The sequence below is a fragment of the Nyctibius grandis genome, chromosome 7 (genome assembly GCF_013368605.1).
Source record: "Nyctibius grandis isolate bNycGra1 chromosome 7, bNycGra1.pri, whole genome shotgun sequence".
Classification (NCBI taxonomy): Eukaryota; Metazoa; Chordata; class Aves; order Nyctibiiformes; family Nyctibiidae; genus Nyctibius; species Nyctibius grandis.
The window spans coordinates 14,669,804-14,690,078 of record NC_090664.1 but is presented as its reverse complement, the minus strand read 5'-3'; the positions used below and the strand labels follow the sequence as shown (position 1 = coordinate 14,690,078).

The 20,275-nt window shown below is 38.4% G+C and overlaps 1 protein-coding gene across 3 annotated transcripts in view; it reads right to left on the bottom strand.

Annotated features, from left to right (window-relative positions):
* Positions 1-579: 579 nt before the first annotated feature.
* NGLY1 (N-glycanase 1) overlaps positions 580-20,275 on the bottom strand; it is a 40,957-nt gene continuing 21,261 nt past the window's right edge. Inside the window, exons 11-14 of one of the 3 annotated variants that reach the window (XR_011048570.1) lie at positions 16,280-16,457; positions 15,426-15,762; positions 5,935-7,435; positions 580-5,358 (exon numbers count right to left, since the gene is read on the bottom strand). Coding sequence is in view for 1 of the 3 variants with exons in the window: in XM_068405511.1 (XP_068261612.1) it covers positions 15,587-15,762; positions 16,280-16,457 (354 nt within the window). In the remaining 2 variants the exon portion in view is untranslated. Of the gene's footprint in view, positions 5,359-5,934; positions 7,436-8,413; positions 15,763-16,279; positions 16,458-20,275 lie in introns of those variants that run through there. The other 2 variants (XR_011048571.1, XM_068405511.1) reach the window with 2 other exon arrangements.

Below are 20,275 nucleotides of genomic sequence, written 5' to 3'. Positions count from 1 at the left end.
TTCTGAGTTTGGGGCTTGCCGATTAGAAATTTTTTTCCTCAGCTCTCAAATTTATATGTAGGACCTGTAAAATGAATCCTGTATAGTGAACCAGGGCTGCTACAACAAATATCAGGAGGACCAGAGAAAACAGCATGAGTGCGTCTGTTCAAAGCTTTTTGCTTTGGTAGAGAATCATTAACGCATACAGCAGAGAGAGAGCAAGTCACAAACATTAGTGTACTACATTCTCATTAGCTCCAGGTGTTTAGTAAATAGGCTGTTCTTAGTGTGGGAAGTGTGCCTTTTGCACTTATTTATCCTGAGCCAAGTAGTAGATAGTGATCTAGCTTGAAGACAGCCAATTCTATATACATGACAGAAAGACAGAGGGAGTTTCTTCCTTCTTGGCAGTTGCCGATCTTTGCATGTGCATGGTCAGACATGTTCAGCCTATGTGCCACGCTGGAGTAGATAGAGGAGGAGAGGCTGATGTTCTTCCAAGCGCCTTCTTTAGTCTTCTTTGAAATTGCTTTGTCCAAGTTGCTTTTCATTTAATTCTTATCATATACTACACTACTTGCACAGCATGTTACTGGCTTATGTTTATATTGGTTTTATTCTTAATACTTATATGTGTGTGTTGAACAGTTGCATTAGTAGCTGCGTAGGACTGTGATAACGTTCTTATGAGACTGCAAGCAGCTGCCTCCGTGGAGTTCAGAGGTAAATAAGTAAAACTAGACTGTTCATCATGTTTCAAGTGATTCCTGCTAAAAGAAACATAGAATCAGATTTAAGCATGAATCGAATTTAAGCAGCATAACATTTTGATAGGAGTGGGATTTCTCTGCTGGATGCCACCTGCCCCCATCCTGTACTATCAGTTTATGTCAAATACTTTACACTTATTGTGTGACATTTTAAATGAATAACCCCCTTGAGATGATATACACAAAATTCTTATTTCAATTCATTGGAGACTTGCTTGTTCTCGTAGTTGGAGACCATAATATAAATAGAAGTACCCTACAGATTTTCAAAACAATTATCTACTTAAACCAGTTTCACTACTGGTTTCAGTATTTGTTTTTAGTAAGCAAAATATTTATTGTAACATTACTTTGTGTTTAATTATTGTAGCAGTAAGATAGCTGTATGTATGATCTTTAAATATTCCTATGCTTGGCATGTACGAACTTCCCATCTATTATAAATTATTTGCTGCCTCTATTCTAGTTTACTCACTGTTTAATAAAACCTTCTTTCTCTGTGGCTTTTCTGGAATGAGACTTAAAAGGGCATACTACTTGCCTATTTGTGAAACTATGTACATTTATCTACTCTGAGAACATACTCAGATACAATCACTTACCTAAATGAGTGATCACAGCTCCCAGTTTTCTGCAAACTGCACAGGAAAAAGCATAATTTGCGATTTTGATCTAAAATATTTATGAAACTAAGTTGATACCTATTACACTCTACATTCCACATATAAGGCATAAACAAACATTACATATTTTAATATCAAATATTTACATTTTCAAGAAAGCAATTTCCATATTCTACCACACTTTAACATTTCACCGTAATTCATTAACATAATTGTGAAATACCTGATCAAATTATTGAGTAGGATTGTGGTAGTACAATATGACAGTTATCAACATACCTGTACTGCCTTGATTCTGAATGAGTTTCAGGCCATGGTTCCAAGGCAATTAAGAAAAAGTCTACCCATTGCTGGATCATCTAACGATATAAATTTAGCCAGGTCACGTGTATTTACACAACTGTATTTCAAGTAACGTTGCTGAACTAGCAAGAGCACAGGCTAGTGGTTTTCTGTGGGTGTGCACTGTCAGCGCACTGCCTGACACTCTCATCTGAACTGCATCCAGGACTTACCCATCTGCCTGATATATCCTCGGCACGTTTGTCAGTAGTCCTTCCTGGGGTCAGACTGTTTCACAAGCAGCCTCTTGAAAAACACCAGGTCATTGTCAGGTTGCCACTTCAACCTTAATGCTCCAAGAACAACGTGCCACTTCGCAACATTTTGCCATAGGGTTTGAACTGGTTAAACTCTTTACCCTCCAATTACTCCCCTGTAACTAACCTGTTGATTGCTGTGCTATTGCCAAGGTGTGAAGAACTTACCAGCGAGGCAGGCTGTGAGTGCTGCTGACAGGGCGTTGCTGGGGAAGAGGTCCAGCAGAAGCCCCAGGGTTAGTACTGGGGACCCCAGGACCCCACACCTGGACTGCCCACTGCCCGGCTGAAACCGCTGTACTGACCCACCTAACTTTCTTCTGGACCACACCATCTCCCCCACTGTAAGAGAGGGACGTTGTGTTAGAGACCGTCACGCTGACTCGCTTGGCCTCTCTCCTGGGCTGCACTGTCTCTGCCATACAACAAGGAAGTCCCACCACTTGTTAACATAAATATTTATCTGTGATTAGAAGTGCTTTAGTACACAAGTCCATCTAGTCTCCTCACTGTCAATTCAGTCTTAAACTGTGACACACTTCCACTGAGCAGCATAAGCAGAGTTGTTGCTAAGGCAGGATCCGGTCATAGAAATTAAATAACATTTGTATTGAAATTCCTTGTCTAGGAGAAACCTTTCTTGTGCAGCAACCACACACAGTAAGAGAAGGTGCATGCAGAGATAAAGCAAAGGAGGCTGAGCTGACCCTGCGGGGAGGAATTCTCAATATGAATAAAATGAACACCCATGCTATTGACATCTGACTTTTTCAAAAGAGTTGGTGGCAGTGGGAAGAGCTGCAAATGCTTGGGGGGCAAAGACAATGGAAAGAAATGTAGACTAGAGAAGGCATTGTTTTTGGAGATCTGTGCTGAACATACATGGCACAGAAATGGCCATCAGCAGAGTTATACTGAGCTGAGAGGCAGATTACTGCAATCATTTGGAGGCTGGGAATCACCAGCTGCATTATGGTGTTGTTAATTAGTTTGGAGAATGCAAACAGCCAGCAAGGTTTTGAACATGACATGTCATTCAGAAAGTCCCTACCACCCTTGAGCTCAGGGTGATGAATACAGTGAAGCATGCTATGCTTTCCTCACTTAGGTAGCTTTTCTGTGTGTTAACCACATATCCGCTTTCTTCCTGTCCCTCTATCCCAGCCCCCATGAAAAGGAGCTCTCTCTTTCCAAAGGGGAATATCTTTCTGACTAAGCCATGCAGTTTTGTTCCTAGCAGTTCACTCAAGACTCTTTGGGCAAGAAAATGAGTGTGGTGATTCATTTTTACCCAGCAAGACTCTTCTTGCTCATTGAAAGTCCCAATTGCCAGTGTATTTCTCCAGCCTTCCAGACAGAACTCAATGATGGGTCCAGAGTGAGTATGAAGACTGCTTCCTAATAGCAGAAAGTCACGTCTACTCATTCCTGGGATGACAGGAAGGTGAAGGAGTTGTTACTATACAAGGCACGTGTGGACATGTTGAATCTGCGGAGAAAAGTGATGACTGATGTAGCCACAGAGAAGCCCACTATTCTGGGAAATGTCTAAAGAAATGGTACTTTGCTCTCTTGAGCCAAAATTCAGACACCTCTCATACATTATCTCTGTTTTGATATATGATTAATACTTGCTGGGGTATAGCTTCATTTTACCACCAGTTTTGACTGGAATCGATGACGACTAGGTCAGGATGTGTGTTTCCATTTCCCTTCTCAGAATTGAGTTGTGCGGTTCTTGTGGTAATCCAAGGAGAGGAAAGTCTCAGGGAAGACCCGAGAGAGGCAGATGGTACAGCCTCCACTTAGAGCCACTGAGGTAGAGCATGTCATTAAGATGTGGCCAGTGCACCCACACAGCTTATGCTGAGGTCAAAGGGAAAAAGAGAAGAAGGCCACAAGTTTTGGAATATTTGGACAACTGAAGATCTGAGGCAAAGATCAACAAAAAGAGTTGAGTTAATGTCCTATGAACATCCAACTGAAAGAGGGCTGGGCGTAGGCACATGTGAGGACATCAGTGAACAATACATCTGAGTACAGAAAGTGGGGAAGACAAAAAATATGAATTACTGTTTTATAGCCCACAGCACAGAGAATGGGCTTACTGTGTGCTTCTGACAATTACAAAGCAGTTTAGAAGAGGAAGTTTATACAATAATATTGTATTTGTGAATATTCTTTTCTAGCTGACTTAAGTTGTTTATCTTTCCAGCAACCTGTTTACTAAAAATTCCATTTGTGCAAATGCATTGTTTCAGATTATCTATGTCAGTAGACAATTCTTAGGCTTTTGAGAATACATTTTTCAGAACTCTTTGAGAAAGTGATTACAAAAAACAGATATATACTTGAATTAAAAAAAAAAATAAAAAAGGATAGAGGCTTGTACAGCTGAACAGGTAAAATGTACACAAGACTCAGCCACCTAGTTAATCTTAAATGTAAGCATTATTTAAACTTACAACTTCCTGACAATTACTTGTTTCAGGTCAGCTATCTGATGATTTCTCAGGTGGCCTAATTTGTAATAGAGCTCAGCAGCAGCAGTTCCTATTTGTTTCAATAGGAGCTGTGTAATTCAACAGCTTGGAAGCTTAGACTAGCAGTGTTTAAAAATGGTCATTGCTAGCTGCTTCATGCACTATTCTATTCTCATTGGATATTAATATTAAGCAAATAAGATCAGAAATGCATTAAAGATCTTTTGTTATTCCTTAGATCCTTTAACGTTTTGGTATTTCAGGGTCTTGAATGTTTCTTTCCAAGATACCATGCAGCTGTCCTCTGTTATTTTGTTTCAGTAGTGTTGTTTCTGCTTAGCATTTCATTCTTGCTGTATTTCTTAGGAGAACGGGTAAATAAAGTACTGAATGCAATAAATTAAATAAGTTTTTATGTTTAGGTTATGGTCTCCTGTTCTACTTTTACCCAACTAACAACGCTTATCTTATCTTTCCACTACCTAGTTTATATTGCTCCCATTTGTCTGTGTAGATTCTTCACGCTCCTTAGTGCCCTCATGTTTTTTCTTAAAGAAAAGTAAGAACACATTACCTCCATCTTTAGTTAAAGTAAAAACACCCAGATCAGTGGTTCTTATATGCCTGTTGCTCACTATGACTGTAGCCACTGTTGGTAGAGGTAGCAGAAGTTGCAGTAGCAACAGCTTTCAATATTGGCCAGGACAATGTGTTTGACTGGTTGGCAATTATTTAGGCAGCGCTTTGCTATGGCACATGTGTATTAGAATTTGGGAATCCAGTCTAGGTCACCTTCAGTCCATCATGGCTTCCAAGCTCATGTCTCCTTTTCTGAGCACCTCAGAAAGCTGAATCCTGATCACACCATTTCTTTCTTAGATTTAGGATTCCCGGTTGTCACCTGTGAGGGAGGAAAACAATCTTTAGAATGATTTTGAATATATGTGCTTTAATACTTAGTGAATTAATTTTAATGTTCTAGGAAAAAGTTTTTCATCTACATGATGTGTTAAAAGTAACTTGGTTTGGTGTATGTATACCTGTGGTTTTTTAACCCAAAGAATATGGAAGCAGTAGCCCTCAGTATTTTGTACATTTCTTTTTGAAATCCATTGTGCATTTAACTTCTAGTACAGTAAAGTGTTCTTCATTGATGCAGTTCTTTTAGAATATTCCTACATTTCTTGCAAACTATGAAGCAAAGAACCTTAAGAAAAGGCACCGTATGCTTTATAGTACTTCTTACTGACAGATCTAAGTATGAAAAAAGCCAGCATATCTATTTTTGCAACAAATCCATTAACTGTTATACAATAATAATCCCCTACATTCTTTTAAAACTAATTTTGCAAATAACAACTTAGTGATACACTGTGTTCTTCTATAACAGCTAGAGAGAATACATGTTCTTGTGTCTCATAGTAAGCTCATGCCAAAGCTGTTACCATTCTGCTATAGAATTGTAATAACAACTCACCTTCGTTTTTTAGTTTGTTGGTTTTTACTGAGGTTTGTTATTCCACATATGCTCTTCTGCTGGAAGCTTTTATACCAGAAAGCCTTTGAAGAGTGGTAGCAGCTTGTTAAATTTATCTGGAAGTAGGGTGGTTCCTTTTACCTTGGCTGTTACTGCTGCTAACGTTCTTTTGTTTCCAAGTAGTAAGCGCTAGGAATTTGTCAGGTTTTCATGAAAAGGCAATACACATTATCCAAAATTTGCAACACAGTATCAGCCTCTGTCCCCTTCAACATTTTACTTCCTCTTAGAAAATCCATTTATGTATCAGTATCTTTTCTAGTATTTTTGGAAACTTTATTTGACACTAAGTATCACAGGACCATTTATCTTGTTACAAGTTCTAAAAAGCCGTGAAGTTAGCTCTTCACCCAAAGCCACCGATATTCTTATAAGGTTCTTCTATGTTCCCATACCTTTTGAGACGTACCAGACACTCTACTGAACATTACATTTTTCTGCCGAGTTCATTTCTCTCTTGTGACTCGTGATAGGCAAGCACAGAAGCGCCTTTTTCACTTTACATCTTACCCTTACTTTATTGAAAAGGCATCTGTTCGTTCCAAAGGCATGCACACAAATTCCTCAAGTGTGCTAACCTGTTTTTTTTCAGTTGCTCATTACTTTCTAGAGTTTCTCTCAAAACATTCTGGACTCAGTTCTCAGGGACGTGAGCAATGATGATGAAAGGGCACACTAGCATAAAGCCTGAAAACAGTGAAATTACCTGAAGTCACAGAACAGCTAAATTTTAAGAGATCAATTACATATACATTGTTCGTTGAAACATTTAATTCTCAGAATAGAATGTAAAGTTTTCCTCACCTTTCTAATCAGAACATCCAGTCTCTCAGATAATGAAAGCCACTAATTTTGAGTTGCTTGCAGAACTGAACTCAAAGCAAACATCAATCCTTTATTTTCTGACAGTTGTTGTTGAAGTACAGCAAAGCAGGAACCATGTCAACTCTCAGATTACCATAAAGACAGAGCACAGTTACAGGCCATACAGGCGGGCACATTAAACGACCCACGGAAGCACAGCACGAGCTACAACAATCCAACATAACCCAAGGCACATGCTCCAGCTCTAAGTTGCTTCACCAAACCAGCACAACTGCTTTTAGCCACAAAGCCAAAGGGCTTCGTAGTAAAGCACAGCACGCTGCGCTCCGGAGCCACCCATTACAACAGACTTACTCCCACAGAGCACACAGGCAGAACATAGCACTCCCAAGCCTCCCTCCAGCTTCTGTTTAACGTTTAAATCTTCCCTGCTAATTTATGATCAGCTATCAAATACTGCATTTCACGAGCAGAAAGACGATTGCAGCGCCTATCATCCCGCCCTTGACGTATGCTACTCCCATGCTGTTCATGATGGGATATCCCGTGATCCATAAGGTTGGTGCTCCCTCCAGGGTTGTTAGCTACGCCAGGGACTTGGCTTGCTTAACAGGTTCTGCAACAGAGTAGCACGAAGATGCAAATCCTATAATAGGTGAAACTACTTTTTATATTCCCTCTAAATGAATTACCACATTAATGGGTTGGATGCTGTGCTTTGCATTTTTACTCATACACATCTTGCAGATTATAAAAAGCGGTAGTTAATCCTTCAATAAGACAGGAAATAAAAATATTTTTCTCAATTCAGTATTTGTTTGGGCCATCATCTGAAGTTAAATTGAAATTTTAACAGTATTCATATCCTTACAACAGAGATCTGTAGCACAGCATGCAAACATAATGTATAATCCTTCATTTCATTCTTTGAGTTTCCAGTGCAATTTCTTCAGTTGTTCTTCTGTAATGTTTCTACGAGGTGTAAGGAACAATTTTCCCAAGAAATAAAACCTGCTGCTTTAATCTGGTCAGAGGAAACCAGTGAGGGATGATTACTGAGGGACACAATATTGGAATGATACAGGCTGAGGATTCAGTTGTCCTGTGAATATACCACGGGTGTCAGGGTGACAAAAAGCAGGTACGAACTAAAATGATACAAGGAGTTGGACAAAATCTCCCAACAACGAAGGCTGTGGCAGATTCAGAGCACTACATTCAAGGAACTCACTCAGCAGACTATGCTACTGTCATCCTCATAGCTTGCTTTCCACTGCCCACCAGAGAAGAAGGAACAGCAGCTATCATGAGCAGGGGAATGCACAGATGCTGTATGGGGCTGGGCTCTCAGCCTGTGATACACAGGGGAAGCAAGAAAAAGACAGAATCCAGGGTCGGTGTGGAAGCCTCCAGATCCTACCTGTCACTCACTTGAAAGTTGCCTTTATCTCCACTGCAGAGACTACTTGAAAGGATAAAAACCACTAGTTTAGAAGAAGGGAAATTTGGAAGGGCTTTTAACAGTGAAAACAATAGGGAGGGGTTAGTCCAGGAGGTAACTGATACCACAAGTTAATCAACAGAACAACTGAAGTTGTAGAAAGGCTGCCAGAGAAGGGTTTGGCTAAATCTAAAATCTTCCAAAAGATGGCCAAAGCATCTGATTACGCTGCACTGTAGAATATGTCCACCTTATTACTAATATAACTAATCCTATGTTACAGTGCTGGTTTTCTCATTCTAATATGTTCTCATTCTAATATCTAATATTAAATACAAAATCCACTGATCAGTACTGCTAGTGGTGACTCCTGCTTGACTCACAAGTAACACTACCTGACTGGAGTGCCTCTTCCATACAAATTTTTCAATAAAATATTCCCCAGTTATGGATTTAATGTTCAGTTCTTGGAGTATAATAGGTTCCAATGGATTTCCACTGAATTTGTTATCACATGCCAGCAAATCTCCTGTTTTTTAAAAATTAATCATATTATTTCCTTTTCTCTTTTTCCACATACCCAATCTTTCAACCACTCTTTCACTAGAATAGGCGTTGCCTCCACACTCTGTTCACAGATGGACTTTCTATTTTTCATGGAATATTTGCAAAGGGCTGAATTTCCTCACAGGGCAGGTAACCAGTCCTGTATGTGAACTAAATGCAGTAAAAAAATTTTAAAAAGGTAAATATACTCTGGCAAGTGCTTGTTTCTCTTCAACATCTGTTTCCTATCATGGATTTTGTTTCTGTGGGCCAGAAATGCATGTAAATCTTCTTGTGTCTTCAGAAGGTTATTTATATATTGGGACTGGATGAACACCCATTTCTTCATATCTTTATTATAATTAATTATTTTTCAGCAATAAACTAGTGTACAAATACAAGTTACTCACAAGCCTCAAAAACCTGAAATAAAACTGTAAATAAAATTGCAGAATATAGCTAGTCACAGCATATAGTCAATAAAAGTTGCAATGTCTGTTGTACTGAACGTGAACCCTGGGTTTTCACTCTAGTTAAAAAATTCAAATGGATTTATATTAAAAAAACCATTATCAAATACTGACTTCGAAGTAGAGAAATAACTGATACACCTAACAAGATTGTCAGGGGCTAAGACGACTTCTTATAAAGGCAGTTCATACATAGTTCTGACTCTTGAGCAAGAAATTGCTTAAGGCACCATTTACCTTTGTAAGGCTACATGATGATAATACTTCCTTTCAAAAAATAGTTGATTTATAAAAAAATGAAATAATTAGCTTAGTGTGCTAAAGAAACCCCCAAATGATGCAGATCTGACAATCAGCATTAACCTGACCTTACTTTTTTCTATCCTCAAATGTTAAAATTAAACTGCAGCCTCTAACACTTCCTGTTTGTGCTGCTACCTCCATTGTGGAGGGGTTTTTAAATTCCAGTCTGTTACTTTAATTTTTTTTTTGGCCTGTTTTCTTTGAAACCATCATTGCCAACATCACAGAATTCAGTAAGAATATTTAGGCAAAAACTCCTACCCGAACAACCAAACAAAAGAAAACACTCAAATCAAAACCAGTTTGGGGCATGTTTCTTACTAAAGCAAACCAGAACAGCTCCAGAATTCTTAATGCAGTCCACAAACAGGCACTTCCCTTTTGGCCAATAAAGTTTTACATCTTTTTGCCAGTGGTGAATTTCGTTTTTAATATACGATGTATTTCCCTGATGCTTTGGCTAAAAGCAAAAACTGCTGCAGTTTAACTACGTTATTTTGACTTCTGATATAATGCAAGCCCGGACACTCATATATTACTTTACCTTTTATCCTTCTCATCGCAATGGTAATGCAGAGGGAAGAAGCGAGTGTCTTCCTTTCCACTCTGTACTTTGCTGCTGTTCCCGTCTGCTCTAAGAAGCTGTGATCAACTGTTCCACCTACTTTACTACGAGCATGCTTAAACAGTGCTCTTGCATGTCTTCATTTTCTTACGTCAGCTGTTTTCCTTATGACTGTTTCACAAGGGAGTCTGTACATTGTTATCCGAAGTGCTTATCTAAAATAAGTCCAGCATTTCCTCCTGATCGTGACAGAGGCAAGCTGCTAGTTGATTTTCTGGGGGGGAAAATATGTTCCCCTGGGACTTCAAGGATATGGGAGACATACATTATATTACTGAAATTCCAAGGATATGAAATAACACATAGCATTATGTAATAAAAGGATCAAAGTAACAGAACATAGACTGAAACATACAATCAAAATACATTGTGAAATAATCTTTTCCCCCCATTTATAAGATCTCTAACAGAAGCCAGCACTTAGACTCAGTCCTTCAAGTCTCAGTAGGTGCTCAATGCTACACTGAGACCTCATAATCATTACAGATAGTGTGCTCTTAAAACTCTTGGCTCTAATGTGTCACTAAACATACTTTTTCCAAAAATCAAAGACCCAGATTATTCACTGGAGCAAAGAAAGGAATGAATCTATATCAAGCAGTAGGAGCCTGTTCTTAAGCTTAAAATTATTTTCATAGGTTAGACTAGTAAAAATAAGAGACGTTTAAAAATGGATACTCCTTAAGTCTTAGACTGCTTTTCAAAAAAGCTGTTGACTATTCTGAGCATTTTTCTTCTACTGAAAACTTTCAGTGACCTAAATATAAATGAGCACATAGAAAAATGTCTCAAAAACAGGGTCAATCATGGAAGTTACTTTTGCCAGCATGAGCTGTAGTCCATTACATTTTCTTTCCCCACTAAATTTTATTAAGTCCTGGTATTTTTGTTGGTTTCTGGGTGTCATTAGTTTTAATTACTATTGCTTTTTTTTTTCTGCTGAGTTTGAATATTTTTAATCTATCCCTTTTGTCTCCTCTTACCAAACAAAAGTAAAGAAACTAACTTAATTTTTGTCACAGTATATTTACCATACAGTTGCAATCTTCTATATAAACTCAAATTAAAATGTATTTTAAATTAGACGAAAATGTGTAGAAAAAGATAAAGCTGCAGAAACTGAAGCAAGCTAATCACAAACGAAGCTAATAGCCAAATTACAAAGCTTACCATAAAAAAAAAAAACAACAACAAAGCCCAAGAATAAACATAAAAATCTAAACAAAGGAAAAAAACTTGTTCTCTTATTCAGACAGGCAGACAGTCACATTTAGACCCTTACATATTTCACAGTATCTGCACACCTAAAATACAGATATTTGAGGCTGTTTGACCTTGGCTTGCCATTCCTAAGTGCTGTATTATAGGATGGGAGGTCTCAAAATTCTACTCCTGAAACTAGTAACTTCAGGGAAGAAGAAACTGTATCAATCTACTAAAGATTTTTTTTTTTCTTTTTGAGCTATTACTCTTTCATTCTACCCACATTGAGAACACTATGTGACCAACATCAGGATACACAATATCACTGATTATTGTTTAGAGAGGCCATAAACTGCAAGGCATAAAGCACTGCTGGCAACGACAGTACCCACAAAAGAACCTTAAGAGCTAGCACAAAGTAAGCTGAACTACTGCCAACAATGTTGAATAACTTTTAAAAAATATTCTAAGTATAGACAGGACCTAGGTCTATTCCACCAACTGTGTTCAAGGAAGTCACCTGTCTGTAATTTGCTTCTTGCCCCTCCATATGATATGAAGCAACGAAACAGAAGTTCTTTCAACACTGACACACTTTTTAAGTTGTTGAATTGCTTACAGAACACTGGCAAAATCTTAAATTTTGTCCAACACCGGAGGTTTGAACCTATGGTGGAAATTAGAGATTTATTTTCAATAATGTTTGTACTTAACAAATGCTAAGTTTTGACAAATGCTAAGAAGCTACATCAAATTCTTAACTGGTAGTAGACTTCCATTTCTAGCTTAAGCAACCAAAGGTAATGAGATTGGGAGTGTGGGCATGGAGAAGACGACAGATGTGCTGATATCTGCCTGGAACAATCTCTGCCCCCCTTGGAGTTCCTTTGTTTTGGCTTGTTTTGCTTTGAGCTGCAAGAACTCTGCAAATGGGTGTTCCCAGCTTCTGGCAGCCATATGTGCTGCCTACCATCTGTTTTCATTCCACTGTGCTATGGAGACAAACATGCTTTATTTTTAGTGTTCTACATTTCCTGATGTTGCACATAATAGGGATTGTATCTCACGCTAAACCACTATATGTGAAAAATCTTCCCTGGATAACTGATGAGTAAAGGCAACAGATCATCACACCCGACCAGATGAGGTTATTTTCATTACCTGCTTCTCAGTGCAAGTATGTAATTCATACTGAAGCTTGCTTGATTCCTGTATACCTGTGCTTTCTCTCTACACTGCCTACAAGGGGCTTCCTTCATATGTTTTAAAGATACATTTTCCCAGCAACTTCCTGGGGTGTAAGAAATTACTACTACAATTTTGTGGGTTGCCACTAGTGGTTGCTATTCTGCACACAGCATTCAGAGTCAACAGGATATGAAGAAATGAACAGCTGTATGACCAACTGTCGAGAGACAACAGTGCACTACAACAACTATTAGTCTGAAAGGAGGATTTCTGTGCATAGGCTGCCACACATTTCTGTTGGCACTCCAAAATCAGTTTGCAAGCATTAACTGGATAGCATAGTATTTATACAAAATTTGATTGTAAGGATTTCACTATTACATCTCAGTGCAGCTTTGGAAGGTACCCATAGCACACCATACAGCTGGTAATTCTTTAAAATGCACCAAACTAAACTGAATTCTAGAAAACACTGCTAGTTTTACCTGTATTGACATTAAGCTATACATGTCTAGGCAGTATTTTTTCTTTGCCCATTTAACCTCCCCCTCCTCAAACTTCTAAGAAGCTGAGTAAGCACTGATTAAGCTACATATGCCCTGACTAACATCTCCTACAACTCGATCAGTATAGCATTGCCAGCACAACTTAACACCCATACTTTTAAAGTACATTGCAGCACCAACTTCTCCAATATATAATATTGCAAATGCAGAATACTGTAAGTTATTATTAAGCAACAATTGATTATGAATTACCTCTGGTTTCAAAAAATAATTAAAAAAATGATTAATATTTGAGTTGCACTGAAAGACAGATCAACACAGAAAAATAGTGCCTTTAAAACAGCTTATGCAGGAAGAGATTCAAAATGTTCCCTGTGTAAAGGCTACTCCAAAAGACACCTGAAAGAGTTCTATTTAACTTTTTCAGATTAGTTCTGTTCTATTCAGTCTGAGGTTTTTGCTCATTAATTCTTTCCTAAAATAAGCACTTTTATTCATCGCATGTGATCTTACAAATACAGAAGTACTTCTTGGTTAGATTGGCAAGACATTTTTCAATCTTTATAATTCATTCAAACATTTTAATAATGGACTTCAACTACTCTACTGTTTGAGTGGGTGATTTTATTGTTATCTGCAGCTATCACTCTTCCCCCCGAGATTCTGACCAAAATTGTCAGAAAATTACTTACTACTTCTGCCTTCTGCTTTCAAATTATCAAATGCAGTTAAGCTGTTCTGCAACTCCTCATAGTCCTCTATTTTAAGTAATACAACACAAGAAATAATTTCTGTCTTAAAGCAGTATCTGTTTCAGCTATCAAAATCATGAAGTGGAAACATTTTTGTTGATTGGTGTCACTATGTCGTCTTTTTTTTTTGTCCTATTTTCTTCCAACATAGTATACAGATTAGTCTAAAACACTTTTCTGTTGGGTTCCCACTCCAAATCTCAGAACTAGCATTTAGCTGAAACTAAACACAGGAAGAGTTTTGAACGAAGGCTGGCAAATTCACTTTGCATTAGTCAAGTGTAGATGAACACCCTTCCATACAGTTCCCTGTCACTACGTTGTTCTGTATTAAGGGAGTGAGACTCTCTCTTTCTAGTCTCTCAAACTGTCATTCACATTCTGAAGCAAAGTATATAATCCATCATACATCATTCTGTCACTCCAGAGCTGCCATAACCTACTACTTTTTAAGATGTCTGTGGTATAATTTTGATGCCTACGCTCACTGTGCATATGCAGTTTCCTAATAAAATCTAAATAGTCTTATATTTGCTTAGATTTGTTGAAAAGTCAGCAAACATTTATTTCAATGTAAATTATTTTTGACAATTTCAAATCAATACAGTGGTTGGAAGGGTCAGAAAAAGAGGGAAGAAAAAGCTTTAAGAACACTGATCTTGATATGGTCACCCCTAATATTCACTTATTTTAAAATAAAACTATAGTTTAAACTCTGCATTATAGTCCTATACTAGAAAATTTCTTGTACAATCCAGCCATAGCCCTCCTCAAATTCTCTTATAGACTACCTAATCTGAACATTCACTTTATTCACAGCACTGCTACATCTGGCATCTCCTCGGTGGCAGTTTTTATTATACCCAATGTGAAGAAATTTACACGCTGCATTAAGGAACAGAAAAGCTGTATATACTTTTACATCAAATTTGGGAAAAGCATTCAAAGCAACTCAAGATAATAGCTTAAAAAGTAATTTTAACCTACCTGCTCAATAAATCTTTTAAAAAGTAAGCAAATTTGAATTTATATAATTAAAGAGTATTTATAACGAATAATCTATTTTTTCATAGAAAAAATCTGATGTTTTTACTCAGTTTTAAGTCTCAATTTCGTATCACAGGCCATGACAATTTTAGGTACATAATGGACACTTCTTTCAAAATTAGCTTATTTTCCTAGCACATCACCATATTTCCAAACATTTCTAGGTATTAAATGCAAGTTTAATACTTGGATATAAGTTCTCCCGATTATTACATAAAATAATTTTTCTCTTAAAATGCCTAAGTCTTCAATTATTCTTTAAAATATTTTAAAATCATCACAAGCATCTGTTGTAATAGGAAAATGGAATTCAAACTGTTTGTCCAAGTAGTTTATAAAAAACACCCCAGCAAGCCAACTCCAAATTAAAATCTATTACAATTGCTTTGTGCTGTTATGATCATGTTTTGCTTCCTAAACTGTTTCCTTTTCATGATAAAGTCTAAGAAAAGAGTATTTAATGTTGCAATCCCTTAATTTTGGTGTTTGTTTTTAAAGCAAAGAGGTTTTCATTGTGACATTTACCTATTCAATACATGTGCAGTTTCAAGTTGACTAAATGGAAGCAGTGAAACAGGAAATTAGCTGCCAGCAGGATGAACAGGAACTGCCAACCAAATCTTCATGTTGTAACCATGGCATAACGACTTCAAGGAATCCAAAGAATATCTCTTCAGTTCCGGTTCTCAGAGGTCACTGAGTTTTATAATTATCTCCAAGCAATTTTCTCCACATCCTGTTAAGCTGTCTCTAAACAGCTGTGTGTGTTGCCATGCAGCCTCACCATCCCCTCCATTTAGAATTGCTTCCAACATAACTTCTGTTGCACCAGAAAAATCTGAACAGGAGCAAAGATTTTTATCTATTGGAGAAAGAGGTAAACAATTCAGTAAGCCACTGCTCCAGGCAGCATACAATGCTAGAATGCAAGGGTAACTTGTAATGAACATTTGAGGATCTCAGTTGCAACTACTCAAATTCATCTGTCAATCAGTGGCAGAAAAAAAAACAGTTGCTAATTTTTAGTTATTATTTGTTCAGTGCTCATGCTCAGAGGACCTAGTCAAGGCTGAAGCCACCTCACACAGAAGCACCTATCCTTTCTAGTAAAACACACAAGTATCTTGTACCCACTCTGTGTTCTCGCTAACCCTGCTCTGTTGCAGACAGGGCTGTGTATATTAATAAAACTGGGTTTTGTACCAGTTTTGATTAAATGCACAGTATTTTCTTGACCTTGCTAAGAAAGACTGAGTTGGAAAAGTCAAAATGCATTTGCATTTCATTTTTAGTATTTGCACAGCGCTCTCTCCATATAAACTATTTCCAGTTATACCTTTGCTGCATGATATAATTCATTATTTAAATTCCACACTTACCTCCTATCAGATCAATTTCTGCTGTTGGAGAACAAAGTCTCCACTTTATTCTTCCACTCTGAAATGTCTGACTGCTTGTCCTAACTGAAATTTTATCTATTTTTAGACCAACTGACTTGCACTCAAACTTCCAGCTGATGGAAGCAGAGGATGATCCCTCTTTTCGGGCTAAATAAACCTAAATGGAAAGAAGACATAGTCAGCATGTCAAAACCTGAGATGATTAACACACATCTAATTAATCGTTGTAACAAGGACATAAAACCTTAAGATAACACACTTTCATTCTTTAGGAAGCCTCCGAACCTTCAAAACTATACATAGTACAATTTTGTATATTTCATTTTGGTTGTTCAGTATTGCTGATGAAGACAACTGTATAATCAGTATTTTGGATTCTTCAGATGTGGCTGCTGGCTGCACACCACTTCTCCTATGACTTGACATGTTTTGGTTAAAGCCAGTCATACATGCTAGCCATATAAAAATCCTGTATGAACATTATTTGAGCTGTTAGAGATTTCCATAATTTAACGTAGTCCCAATGATGTTCTAAATGTCACCTGTCTGAACAGTCAAGTTCATATGTTAACATTCATTAAAGTTACTATGAACCCTCATAAGAATTTTATAACAAGCGTCCCATGATCCTTTCAAGTCTAGCATCTGTTATCAGCAAACCAAGATAACAGACATTATGGATTAAAGAGCCAAAACTGCCATGATCCTTTCATAATCCTTCATTAAGAAAACTTATCAAAATTCTGTCATGACCAGGCTTCTGATTAATGTCATACTGAATGGATTTAGATAGCTCTTTAGTTTTCAATTGGGAAAGAACAAGTCTGAATTGGTCTATCTTGATTTCAGTAAAGCGTTTGACACGGTCTCCCACAGCATCCTCGCAGCTAAACTGAGGAAGTGTGGTCTGGATGATCGGGTAGTGAGGTGGATTGTGAACTGGCTGAAGGAAAGAAGCCAGAGAGTGGTGGTCAATGGGACAGAGTCAGTTGGAGGCCTGTGTCTAGCGGAGTCCCTCAAGGGTCGGTACTGGGACCAGTTCTATTCAATATATGCATTAATGACTTGGATGAGGGAATAGAGTGCACTGTCAGCAAGTTCGCTGATGACACAAAACTGGGAGGAGTGGCTGACGCACCGGAAGGCTGCGCAGCCATTCAGAGAGACCTGGACAGGCTGGAGAGTTGGGCGGGGAGAAATTTAATGAAATATAATAAGGGCAAGTGTAGAGTCCTGCATCTGGGCAAGAACAACCCCACGTACCAGTACAAGTTGGGGACAGACCTGTTGGAGAGCAGCGTAGGGGAAAGGGACCTGGGGGTCGTAGTGGACAGCAGGATGACCATGAGCCAGCAGTGTGCCCTTGTGGCCAAGAAGGCCAATGGCATCCTGGGGTGGATTAGAAGGGGTGTGGTCAGCAGGTCAAGAGAGGTTCTCCTCCCCCTCTACTCTGCCCTGGTGAGGCCGCATCTGGAATATTGTGTCCAGTTCTGGGCCCCTCAGTTCAAGAAGGACAGGGAACTGCTAGAGAGAGTCCAGCGCAGAGCCACGAAGATGATTAAGGGGGTGGAACATCTCCCTTATGAGGAGAGGCTGAGGGAGCTGGGTCTCTTTAGCTTAGAGAAGAGGAGACTGAGGGGTGACCTCATTAATGTTTAGAAATATGTGAAGGGCAAGTGTCACGAGGATGGAGCCAGGCTCTTCTCAGTGACATCCCTTGACAGGACAAGGGGCAATGGGTGCAAGCTGGAACACAGGAGGTTCCACATAAATATGAGGAAAAACTTCTTTACGGTGAGGGTGACCGAACACTGGAACAGGCTGCCCAGAGAGGTTGTGGAGTCTCCTTCTCTGGAGACATTCAAAACCCGCCTGGACGCGTTCCTGTGTGATATGGTCTAGGCAACCCTGCTCTGGCAGGGGGATTGGACTAGATGATCTTTTGAGGTCCCTTCCAATCCCTAACATTCTGTGATTCTGTGATTCTGTGAATAAAATGATAATAAAACACAGTAGTATGTTTTACCAAAGATCCCACACTGATATAGAAATGTCATTGACAGACTATAAAATAGAATTTTAGTGCTACTATACACTAGGCATTAATACGTTAATTCTTATGTTTAAGAAAGCTAAAAAACCCCAAAGGCGTGAGGTGTTACACTGAAGGCTACCTATGAAAATATAAAAATTTGTCCTGCTTTATTGTGAATATAATGTTAATGTTCATGAAAGTGCTGATCTCCACACAATTTTTTTTAAGTACCTCAGCTAGTTCTAGCTAGAAACTTCCCTTGATCAGATCCTACTGAATTGCCATATTTGAGTAAGGAAGCCGAAACACTCCATTCATTAATACTTGGTTGAGGTGCACTAAACATAGTTTTTATCCCTAAAAGGCTAAAACATTAGTCTCTTTCATCCTCCATTGTAGTATCTAACCATTTAATCAGAAAAACATAAGTTAAAGTTTCCTTTTTTGTCTTTCTGACTGTCCTCTAACTTTCACACCTGGCTACTCCTTTTCCAGTATTATTTTAAAAAAGTCTGAATTCAGGGAAAAAAAAAATAAGACTAATTCAAATTCTATTCCACTGGAAGAATTATTCTGGAAAACAAGCTTTTAGAAACCCCTGGATTTCAGATCTACAGGTTCTTACATTCTTATTATCACCTACTGTGGTCTGCTTGTTTGAGCCCTGGATGCCAAGTTATCTCTGGGTAATCTGATTAAATTTGTGTTTTGTACCTGTTTGAGTTTTGTACCATAAAGTCAAGTGACACTGAATAGCAAGAAAATACACAAGTATGATTGAGACAGATGATCATCTTGGCCATTCTGATGGTAGCTATCTGAATCATTTTGATCAACAACATTGCAAAGACAGAATACATAACCGATGATTCTTTCTGTTACTCCTGGGCTAATACCTATAGTTACCTTTACTGTGGCTTTTACATTTAAATTCCTTTCCGTTCATCACATACTAAATGATAAACAAAATATTTCTGTGAAGGCTCCTTTGGCTGCTAAGTTTCTTGAACAGCTGCCGAATCAAACTCCAAATCTGTACCTTGCAGATCTACTAGAGGCATTACAAAAAGAACATGCAAACCCCAAACAACCTTTCCCTCTGCTGTCTCCCACAATACAAACAACCCCCAAGGAAAAGTCACTTTAGATTCTTGCACAGACATTCTGCAGGATGCTGTTCCTGTAGAACAAACATGCACTACCCACAAGCCTGAGATATACCTAGACCCGTAGCTCGTAATTTCTCAAGGCCATCCTCCCATCCTTTATCTAGAAAAACTGAGGTACTGTTGAATACAAGGGTAAAGTCTTTCTGCCTCATCTTATAGACTGGTCCCTCCCTGTTTTATCTGATTAGTAGAGCTGAGCAGAACAGCAGACTCATAATTGGTTTCAGTGCAAAGACAGTATGTTTCTTGCAAAAGTGAGGATGACTGATCATTGGAGACTTGAAGATACAAGGTGCCATCAGATTTTTAGCAGATCCTAGGGAAGCAGAGAACAGTTGTCCCTCATTCTGAGTTTCTGTTACTTCTCTCTTCCTATTAGCCTGCCCTGTTGTAATATCTTTTATAGTATTCTCCAGTTTCTTCCCTTATTCCTTCTATGCAGAATAACCTCTCCAAGCTATTCCCCGACTGCATTTTGCAAGTCAGTTATGTATAGACCCAGCACAGAAAACCTCAGAAGACAGTTACATACTTAGCTCCATTTTTCATCAATGGGAAGCAAACCATTGCCTAAGCTAGAAGAATGCTTTGTCAGAGACCTTAGATTTAACACATAGGACTCTGCTGCTGCTCAGTGTCCTGACAGATGGGAAGGAGTCTGGGCAGGGTATGTAATAACCCTGATAACTAACAGGTTTTTGCCTTCTTGCAGATGGAACTGTGATATTTAGGATGACAATTTTTTCCTTTGGCTGTGTATCAAAGCGATAC